Source organism: Hordeum vulgare, chromosome 2H (genome assembly GCF_904849725.1).
Source record: "Hordeum vulgare subsp. vulgare chromosome 2H, MorexV3_pseudomolecules_assembly, whole genome shotgun sequence".
In the NCBI taxonomy this organism is placed as follows: Eukaryota; Viridiplantae; Streptophyta; class Magnoliopsida; order Poales; family Poaceae; genus Hordeum; species Hordeum vulgare.
The window spans coordinates 222,312,782-222,324,180 of NC_058519.1; the positions used below are offsets into that span (position 1 = coordinate 222,312,782).

Sequence of the window (11,399 nt, forward strand, 5' to 3'; positions counted from 1 at the left end):
GGTATTGGTTCATCATTTCTAGAAGGTGTGAAAAAATATTTGAGAAAATTTGCTAAATATTAACATGTTTATTTTATCAAAAGTAATAGGGTAAACAAATACAATTTTGTTTGCTGATTCCCTATTGGCTAAAACCTTCTTCTGCGAGATCGATGACGTGGGAGGGCAGTCAGCCCCACTCTAGTTGATCTCAGCCGTCAAAGCCAACGGATCCAACGTCTCTCAACGGATCCAAACGCTACGCGCCCGCCCTTCACTTTCTAAACGCAAAAAAGCAAACCCAACCCTCGTACCACCCAGACCGTTCCACCCCCTCCCCTCATCTTGTCTCTCCACCCCGCCTCCGTATACCACCCACCGCCGCCACCCCACCCACCTCTTATGGATGGAACAAGCCCCGGCGACCCCAACACCGGTGGCGGCTGTCGGCACCACCTCCCTCTCCTCCCTGGCCAGAGATCCACCTCCTGATTCCTCTCCAATCCCGCCGCCGCTGACCCCCAATGGGTTGTGGTGGCCCGGCAAGGCTGCCTCACGCCTCGAGGTCCCCGATGACTGCCTCGTGCTACCCCGCTCGCCCGCCACCCCCATCCTGCTCCTCGATCGCTGCGAGGGGACTGCCTTCATGTACGCCACCCTCCCTTCTTATTGCTCCTCCGCTCTCCACTCTGTCTGACCCCTCCCCCCTTCTAGCGAATGGTGCAACCTAGAGAGGAGCAAGCGCGTCAAGCCCTTCCGATGCGGGGAGGCCGACCTGGCCGACCTCATCCACCCCCGCCGGCGAAAGCTCATCACCACCCTCCCTCTTCGGATATACATGGACGGATGGGGCGACAACACCGGAAACCCTATCCCCTCGCCCACGCATCACCCATGATGGGGACGGGGCGACGACGGCGGATCCGCACGCACCTTCTCTCGGTGGGCACTAGGGAGGGGACCGACGCATCCTGCTGCGATGGCCGACGAATGCCTCGTCCTTCATCTCCGGCCATGGATCTCCAACCGTGGTTGCTGGGTGTCCATGGATCTCTTCTCTGTTTCTTCATCTCCCCTCCATCTCATTACTCGTGCGTTTATTTTGTGTCCTATCTGTAGAAAAAGAAGCTCTTGCTGCTGCTGCAGGTGGACAATGAAGGAAGCCCTCATCCTCATGCCTGTTGCTGCTGCTTGCTGAGTTTGTTTGGTGGACATCCGATTCCTGCTGCAGGTGGAATTTTTTGCCGTACTACTCGAGTTAACTCAAATTAGTGTTATTTGTAGTGCTCAATTTGTTGTATTACTTTAGTGGAGTACCAGTGACATTACTTGCAATATTTATAGCTTGGTGTAGTACTGCTTGATCTACAATTAGTGCAACATTAGGTAGTAGTGCTTGAACAAATGTTAATATTGTATTTAAAAAATGTTGTTATGACTATTTTATTTGTTGTGAATGGAGTTCTTGATGATTTAGATTCTTAGAAATAAGATTGTTGCTTCATATCATATTGAAATTTATTCATGCATGTGTCGGATCTTTCTGGACATTATGAACATGAAACATGGCCTATATATTTTTTAAGTGCACCCACAAAATAAGATTGTACCTTCGTTAGAAGCAAAGTGCAAGTTGTATTAGAAATAAAACAGAAACACTATTCTTCTTTAATTTATGATGTTCGACAATTTAACATCATGATGAGAATAGCTTGTTTTTGTGCCTTGTTTCTATTCTTGATTTGTATCGTGTAGCTCTTAAAAATATGGTTGTTTCTTTTACAGGATCTCCATGCCTAAAAAAGTTGAAGTGCGAAGCCCTGAAGCAAATTGTGTGAAACACTACTTATCCAAGAATGCATATTATATATTGTAATAGTAGGCATATCTGCTTTGTAACAGGCTAGAAAAATTATAATATACTACCTTCGTTTTAATTTGACGGATTTCACATGTTCTCTCTGCTCTATTTGAAATATTGATATCGTATGCAATTTGAAAATGTGTGAAATGAAAACCTGACCAGGGGCACCTCTTATGAAGGCAATATAACTAATTTTGAACTTCTTGACATATGGGACAAATTATGAGAAGAATATGACAACTGGGACCTGCACACAAAAAATAATGGCTAAAAATTGAAAATCAGTGGAGTAAAAAGGCCACAACCCAAAAATAAAAGGGATAGATTGTGGACTCGGACCATCTAGCTAACCAAAATTACTAGGAAAATACATTATAAATGGGCTCAATTGTTGGGCTCGGCCCATGTTAAACACCGAACTAGACCGGGCTGATTCTTATCAACGACCAATCCAATTGGTCGTAACTTTGCCACGCCAGTTTGCCACGTTGGATCCAACATGGCATGGGCAAAGAACCAACGACCAAAAAAATTGGTCGTAGAATCAACGACCTATTCGTTTGGTCGTAAATGTCTTTGACCATTCTAGAAGAATGGTCGTTATAGTTCATTAGAGACGGTCAACTTTTGGCCAACCCATTTTGGTCGTCAAAAACGGAAATTGACGACCAATCAGTGACCAATATTGCAGGTCACAAGTTGCCATATTTCTTGTAGTGGCAACAAAACTTTTTGATGACTTTTTTGGACAAAAATAAGACCTCGAAGATTCATAGAGAGACCAAAGGCCACACAGGGTGGCGCCAAGCCATCAAGGCGCGCCCACGACGGCGGTCGCGCCCTGATGGCTTAGGATAACCTCCCAGCGCCTCCTCACCTAACTCTACCCCTATAAATTCCAATATATTGGCAAAAACACCACAGAGCAACCCGAAATATTTTTCCCTCCGTCGCAAGCTTCTGTTTCATCATGATCCCATCTGTAGTCCTGTTTCGATGCCCTCCGGAGGGGGATCGATCAAGGACGACCTCTACATCAACGTTGGTGCTCTCATGATGATGTGTGAGTGGTCTACCACAAACCTACGGGTTCGTAATTAGTACTGTAGGACCGAAATTATGTCTAGAGGGGGGAGCTGATTAAACTACTTGACAAGATAAAAATTTAGCCTTTTCCCAATTTTTAGTTGAGGGGCAGATTTGGCAGTTATGGCAAGTCAAGTACACCCTACACATGCAGTACTAAGAGTGTACCAGCAGAATGTAAAACATGCAAGTGTAAAGGAAAGGAGTAAGGTAGGGAGATCAAACACATGAGGTTTACATGGTAATTTTTGGCATGGTTCCGATAGGTGGTGCTATCATACGTCCATGTTAGTGGAGACTTCAACCCATGAAGGGTAACAACTGCGAGTTTCCACGGTGGGCTCCACCCACAAGGGGTCCACGAAGAAGAGGCCTTGTCTATTCCACCACGGCTTCCGCCCACGAAGGACTAGCCTTACTCACAGTAGATCTTCACGAAGTAGGCGATCTCCTTCCCCTTACAAACATCTTGGTTCAACTCTACAACACAAAGTAGGAGGCTCCCAAGAGACACCTAACCAATCTAGGAGGCACCACCCTCCAAAAGGTAATAGATGTGGTAGAACGATGAACTCCTTGCTCTTGTGCTTCTAAAGAGAGTCTCTTCAACACAAAATCACTCTCTCACACAATAGGCATGTGTAAGAGAGATTGGTTTGGTGGAAAGCAGCTTGGGGAGGCTACAGATCAAGTTTCAAATGAGTGTGAAAGCAGAATTGCTCCCTAGGGTGGTTTTGATAATTGATCACAACATATGCATCATTGGAGTAATATGTCTTCCAAGTATATTTCAGAAAAGTTCAAATATGCTATGCTTAAAGGATTATGTGGAGACGCCCCTTGAAGCAAGAAAGGAACAATATTGGCTCAAGCTTCAAGCTCGAAGACTCTTCATTTTATATTTGTGAGAAATCACTTTTGAGTCCATAGGAAAGCCAATACTATTAAAAGGGGGTGAGGTAGTAAAATGAACTGATTGCTCAAAGTGCTCAAAGTTAGCCACCAAAATACTCACTCATTTTCCCACATATCCATTCTGTCAAATTCGGTGTCACCAACTTCTACATTTTGGACCCACCGAGTTTGACCTCAGACAGAAACTCTAGCCATTCCCACAAAATTAGTGCAACCGAATCCATATCGGTGCTACCGAGTTCAGTGTGACCAACATTCTGTTGCCTCGGTACACAAAATCGGAATTTCTGAATTTGACTATTGGTGCTACCGAGTTTGGGAATCTGACCGTTAGCCACCTTTGCGGTCCCACTGAGTTGTGTATATCGGTCTCACTGAGATTCAAAAGTTCTACCTTTTTTGCTAATCGGTACCATCGAGTTTGTAACTTCGGTGTCACTCAGTTTGCCACTTTATGTGTAACGGTTGGATCATGTGTTGAGACAAAGATATTCCAATCCAACCATTTGAAACTTGCTCTCTAGCCTCCCCAAACTGCTTTCCACCAAATCAATCTCTCATACCCATGCATATTCAGTGAGAGTGATTTTTTGTTGAGGACACTATCTTTAGAAGCACAAGAGCAAGGACTTCATTGATCTACTACATCTATCACCTTTTGAAGGGTGGTGTCTCCTAGATTGGTTAGGTGTTGCTTGGTAGCCTCCTACTTTGTGTTGTGGAGTGCAACCAAGATGTTTGTAAGGGCAAGGAGATCGCCTACTCGTGAAGATCTAGTGTGAGTAAGGCTAGTCCTTCATGGGCGGAAGCCGTGGTGGAATAGACAAGGCCGCTTCTTCGTGGACCCCTTGTGGGTGGAGCCCTCCCTGGACTCTTGCAGCCGTTACCTTCCATTGGTTGAAGTCTCCATTAACATGGACGTACGATAGCGCCACCTATCGGAACCATGCCAAAAATTACCGTGTCAACCTCATGCATTTGATCTCCCTACGTTACTCCTTTCCTTTACACTTGCATGTGTTTACTTTCTACTGCTATACTCTTAGAACTGCTTGTGTAGGGTGTACTTGACTTGCTATAACTGCCAAAGCTACCTCTCAACTAAAATTGGGAAAAGGAAAAAATTATCTTGTCAAGTAGTCTAATCACCCCCTCTAGAAATACTTTCGATCCTACAAGTGGTATCAGAGCTTTGGTATCCATTCCGTTGGTTTCACAACCTAGGATAGTATGGCATCTAGTGAGGGAAATTATCACCGTAGAGGTCCATATTTTGATGGCACTAATTTTGATAGTTGGAAGCATAAGATGAAAGTGCATATTCTTGGCTTTAATCCTCATGTTTGGGCTGTTATTCGTGTTGGTGTGCAAGGTAACTTCTTTGGAGAAGGGCATGAACCTGATCATGATGCGACAACTAATGAATTGAAGATGTTGCAACTCAATGCTCTATGCCCCAAAGAATTCAACAAAATCAGTCGTCTTGAGAATGCAAAATAAATTTGGGATACTTTGGTTGATATGCACGAAGGTACTTATTTTATCACAGAATCTAAGTTGGATGTGCTTCAAAGTGAGTTGACAAGTTCAAGATGAAGGATGGTGAAGGTGTTGCTGAAATGTACTCTAGGCTAGCTCTCATCACCAATGAGATTGTTGGCTTAGGAAGCGAAGAGATGACCGACAAATTCATCATCAAGGAGATACTTAGAGCTCTTGATGGCAAGTATGACACAGTGTGCACTTTGATCCAAATGATGCCAAACTACAAAGATCTCAAGCCAACTGAAGTCATTGGTAGGATTGTTGCTCATGAGATGTCACTCAAGGACAAAGATGAACTGCACAACAAGTCAAGCGGTGCTTACAAAGCTTCATGTGATGATCCCGCTACTTCAAAGGACAATCTTGTCACTGATGAAGAGATAAGCCTCATGGTTAGAAAATTCAACAAGTTCTACAAGAGTAGAGGCAAAGAGAGAAGCTCAAGATCAAGACATGATGAGAGGCGTTCGTCCAGTTGTGACCGAAACTGCTACAATTGTGGGAAGCCCCGACACTACTCCAATGAGTGCTCGACTCCCTACAAACGAAGATAAGAGTCACCTCGAAGACGAACCTCAAGAGATGAGTCACCTCGTAGAGAGAGAAGGAGTAGAGAAGATCACTATGAACGAAGACACTCACGGAGAGGCAAGGAATAGGAGAAGAAGGACAAAAACACAAAGAGTAGCTCAAGAAAAAGATATCAAGCTCATGTTGGTGAATGGGTTTCTAGCTCCGAGTATGACCACCACTCCAAGAGAAGCTATCACTCCAACTCCAACTATAGTCAAAATGAAGGTGTTGCGAGCATTGCACTTGTTTCCTCCAACTCCTATGACCTATTTGATTCACCAAATGAGGGGTTCGGAAACTGCTTCATGGCTAAAGGTCCAAGGTATCACACCCTGAGGATGACTTTTGAGGAGAAGATGACTTGCTCTTTGATAAAACTAGTGATTGCAATGAGAATGAACTTGCTAATTATCATGCTAGTCAAGAGAAATCGAGTGATAATGATAAGAAAGAAATTGAACGACTAACTCAAGAATAAAAAACTCTTAAGTTAGCTCATGAGACTACTCTAGAAAATCATAGAGAGCTTGCAAGAACCCATGAGAAGCTACACTTCGAGAAGCTCAATTTGTAGCAAGAGCATGAGTTCCTAAAAGTGATCAATGATGATCTTCGAAAGAAGAGTTCTTCTTATCTAGCAAAACGATTACTCTTGTCTAATTTTGTTCCACAAGTTAAACTTAGGAACACTAGTAACAAAGGCAAGAAAGTTTCTTCATCTAGTAACAACAATGCTAAAGCTAAATCCAATAATGTTGTTGCTACTAGCTCTATTGATTCCACAAATTATTCTCTTAGCCAAGTTACATTTGAGCAAGAAAACGATTTATTGAAAGGGATTATAGAGAGAGGTGTCTTCAAGAGTCTTGCCAGAAGTAAGCAATTTGAGGAAATTGTGCACAAGCAAGGAGGACATCGGAAGAAGCAAGGTGTTGGCTACTTCAACGTCAAGGGAGATGATTGGGAAGAAGGTCCATACCCCATTCCTAAGTTTGTTCCCCAAGAGGAGAATTATGTATGATCCTACTCCTCCCGAAGGAACAAGCTCAGAAGATGACCTTCTACCACAAGACCACAAGGGCAAGGGAAAGCTTCAAGATGACATTGACCTATTTGAAGAAGAACCCCAAGTCAAGGTTAAGTGGGTTCCCAAGGACACTACTAGGTCTACCTCAACTAGTGCTACCACAACTCCAAGGATTCCCATCAATTTGATGTGGATCTCCAATAGGAAGAACTAGGAAGTTCTTGAGGGGTGACTCCGCCAATGAAATTCACTCTTACTTATTTTGGCAAGAATTATTTGCAATCAACCTCAACCATATGCATTAGTTCAAGGAGTCACACATTCCTTCAAAGGTAAGCAAGGAAAAAGGTAAGTAATGCATCTTTGGACATCATACCATTTGTGTTTCACTCCATGTCCATAGATACTCTTGCATATGTGCCTCGTGCTTTGGTGAGAAGAGTAAGAAATCAACAAGGATTGCTCCCAAATCAAGATGATCTTCATCAACATTGAGCATCCACCAGTACTTCACCTACTTGAAGTCTTCTACGACAAAAGCGAAGGGTAGTTGATCCCTCTTAGGGGGGATGTCATATCAAGGGGGAGCTTTACTCTAAATCTTGAGTATAAGCATCTCCTAAGGATATGAACACATTAATGCTTATGTAAAAGTGGTAACCCCACTTGTGCTTAACGATGAGTATGACCTATGATCAAGTATTCTTACTTGGCTCCTAAGCCAATATACTCATATATAGATGACTTTGTCATCGCCTAAGTGCTTGATAGCTGCTAGGATGTTTGTGCATGTTCACCATGTTATATCTATCATTCTTATAGTGCGAGCATGTTGGTCTACATGTGTTTGCTCATTCAAGGACATCCAATTGTTGTTATTTGGCTCTTGATTTATCTTTTGCCAATTGGATGGACCAGAATGCCTAGGACCCTTCTCTAGCTATCCATGCTATCTCATCTCAAGCTCTATTCATGCTTCATCACAAAACTTGAACAAGCATTGTCGATCCCTTTGTGTGGAGGTGCACTCGGAGTTTCGTATCGTCAAAGGCTGCCTTCCATAAACTGTTTGAAAATCTCAGTGAAACCAACTTCACAAAATTGGTTCCACCGTATTTCCAAAGCTGATCTGGTTTTTCCATCTCGGAACCACCGACATCAAAAACTCGATTACACGGAGTTTCCCTGTCAATTGAGAATAGCAGAAACCGGTGACACCAATTTCGTAATCTGTGTGACACCAACATCGAAAGGGTATATATTCCAGGGGATCGGATCTTTGATTTCAGATCATCAAAACCGTTTCGCCTCATGCCCTAAGCTGTCCCCTGGACCCCTGGTCGTCGCCCTTGACTCCCCGGTGTCTCAGCCGCTCGGATTCGCCGCCGTCGACGTATTCTTCACCGCCATCGCCATCGTAGCCGGACCGTCGCCAAGTTAGGGTAAAAATCCACCTTTCTTTTGCGCTTCCCTGATCTATCTCATGCGCATTAGAAGTTTTATCTGCAAGCCACGGTGTGCAAACCACTCCATCCACCAGATGCTCCTATAGATTAGCGAAAGAGAAGTTTTTAGGGTTAGCCATCCGTAGAACCCATCTCGATTCCACCGAGTTGCAAAACTAGGTTCCACCGATTTTAATTTAGGGTTATTGAGAATGGACTCGGTGAGATCGAGTTGTCAATTTTGGTGCCACCGAAAGTGATGACCAAGTTTCTGTTAAGGAGTTCATTTGTCTCGGTGATTACAAAAATTCAAACTCGGTGCTACCGAAATGTGATATGCAGAGAGCTAAAACTAAGGATTTCTTTGTTCAAATTTTCGAATACATGTGAATTTTGCGATGCTCAACCCTTTTCTCTTTCATATATCTACTTCACACATTTTGTTGTTTGCTACTGAGTTTCTTCTTGTCTGCCAAGATGTTTAGATCATATCATAGCCAAAGTGATTTCATAGAACCAAGTGTTGAGATGGACTCAGGCACTAGTCCAGAGAAGACTAACTCTGACCCTGGATCCTACAACTCCCATGGCTTGCCCAAAGGCAGCCACCAGGCAGAGGAAGAAACTAAACTCAGACGAAGAAGACTTAGACTTTGTGCCGGAGGAAACTTCAGCTCCTCCTAAGGCTCCAAGGAAGACAATCAGGAGAGAATACACTAAACCTGCTGATCTTAGAGCACCTGAATCTGCAAGGCAGAGCACAACACTTTCTAGTGACAAGCTTGCTAAGAAGGCTGGTGTGAAGAGACCCAGGAAGCGAACATTTCATATTGTTGGGAGACACACTTCAATGTATGAGGACCGTGAAGAAGATGCTGGTGAAGATGAGATCCCAGCTCCTCCTAAGAAGAAGAAGCTCATGGCTGATGCCATGAAATCTGCTCCTAAGCCTCCTACCAAGGCAACGAAGGCTCTAGCTTAGAGAAAGACTACAAAGGACATTCCTGCAACTACCAAGTAGAAAATCCCTGCTTCTAGTGCTCCTACTGTAGAGGAGGTAGAAGATGAGAATGCACCTATTCTCAGAAAGCTCCGTCCAACCCTGCTACTACTGCAGCAAAAGACCTTCCAACGGCGCCAGAAACACGTGCTCATGGGAGACTATTCTTGTCTGAATTCTCCTCAGCAACGGCACCAGGAATCCTTCTGCTACGGCTACGTCTTTAGGGACTTCCTAGGCAAATATGCAAATGATTCCCCTGTGGCCTTGGAGCCTTGCGTTGGTGTTCCCTCGAAGCGGCAAGGGTGATGTAGCACAGCGGTGGTAAGTATTTCCCTCAGTTTTGAGAACCAAGGTATCGATCCAGTGAAGGAGTATCACAAGTACCTGCACAAACACAAAAAGCTTGCTCCCAATGCTATGAAGGGGTTGTCAATCCCTTATAGATTGTTTGCCAAGTGAGAACTGAAAGCAACAAAGTAACAAAGCAAAGTAAAAGCGAAAGTGGAAACGATAGGTGTGAATAGACCCGGGGGCCGTAGTGTTCACTAGTGGCTTCTCTCATGAAAGCAAGTAGACGGTGGGTGAACAAATTACTGTCGAGCAATTGATAGAACCGCGCAAAGTCGTGACGTCATCTATGGCAATGATTATATCTATAGGCATCACGTCCAAAACAAGTAGACCGATACTTTCTGCATCTACTACTATTACTCCACATGTCGACCGTTGTCCAGCATGCATCTAGTGTATTAAGTCCAAAGAACAGAGTAACACCTTAAGCAAAATGATATGATGTAGATGGACAATCTCATATCTACGACAAAGCCCAACTTGTTACCCTTGATGGCAACTACACGATGTGTGCCTTGCTGCCCCTACTGTCACTGGGAAAGGTCACCGTACGGTAAGAACCCAAAACCAAGCACTTATCCCATTGCAAGAATCATAGATCTAGTTGGCCAAACAAAACCCAAGACTCGGAGAGACTTACAAGGATATCAAATCAGGCATATAAGAAATCAGCAAAGACTCAAATATATATCATAGATAATCTGATCACAAATCCACAATTCATCGGATCTCGACAAACACACCGCCAAAGAGGATTACATCGGATAGATCTCCATGAGGATCATGGAGAACTTTGTATTGAAGATCCAAGAGAGAGAAGAAGTCATCTAGCTACTAACTACGGACCCGTAGGTCTGAAGTGAACTACTCACGAGTCATTGGAGGGGCGATGATGTTGATGTAGAAGCCCTCCAACTCCAAAGTCCCCTCCGGCAGGGCGCCGGGAAGGGTCTCCAGATGAGATCCTGCGGAAACGGAAGCTTGCGGCGGCGGAAAAGTGTTTTCGTGGATTCCCTGATTTTTTTGTATTTTAGGGAATATATAGGAGAAGGAGCTAGGTCACGGGGGCGCCAGGGAGGCCACAAGCCTGCTAGCCGCTGCCCCCTGGTGGCGGCTACAGGGCTTGTGGCCCCCCTGTAGCTCTCCTGGCTTGGCCCTCAAGCCCCCTGATCTTCTTCCGTTCGGGAAAAATTTATTTCGAGGATTTTATTCCGTTTGGACTCCGTTCCAAAATCAGATTTGAAAATAGCCAAAAACACAGAAAAAATAGGAACTTGCACTTGGCACTGAATTAATAAGTTAGTCCCAAAAAAGATATAAAAGGTACATAAAACATCCAAAGATGACAAGATAACAACATGAAACCATCAAAAATTATAGATACGTTTGAGACGTATCAAGCATCCCCAAGCTTAACTCCTGCTCGTCCTCGAGTAGGGAAGTGATAAAGAATGAATTTTTGATGCTTTCATGCTACCTAGCATAGATGTCCTTTGTAACTCCTCTTATGTGACGTGAATGTTCAGATCCATTAGATTCAAAACAATAGTTTGCTATTGACATGGAAACAACAATACTTCAAGCAAAGTAGCAAGGTAATCATGAACTTTC

General features: G+C 43.9%; 1 protein-coding gene across 3 annotated transcripts; it reads left to right on the forward strand.

Moving 5' to 3' along the window:
- The first annotated feature begins 364 nt into the window (after nucleotides 1-364).
- Nucleotides 365-1,916, forward strand: LOC123429961. Of its 3 annotated transcripts, XR_006622796.1 has the most exons (4): nucleotides 423-627; nucleotides 694-1,007; nucleotides 1,099-1,210; nucleotides 1,765-1,916. XR_006622796.1 is itself a non-coding variant. In XM_045113923.1 (3 exons), exons 1-2 carry the CDS (start codon nucleotides 386-388, stop codon nucleotides 875-877), a joined length of 426 nt encoding a protein of 141 aa, XP_044969858.1. In that variant the 5' UTR covers nucleotides 365-385; the 3' UTR covers nucleotides 878-1,210; nucleotides 1,765-1,916. The 3 variants fall into 3 exon arrangements, 2 of the variants coding, with proteins under 2 accessions (XP_044969858.1, XP_044969861.1); XM_045113923.1 differs by having other exon boundaries at nucleotides 365-627; nucleotides 694-1,210; XM_045113926.1 differs by lacking the exon at nucleotides 694-1,007 and having other exon boundaries at nucleotides 365-627.
- Nucleotides 1,917-11,399: the final 9,483 nt, after the last annotated feature.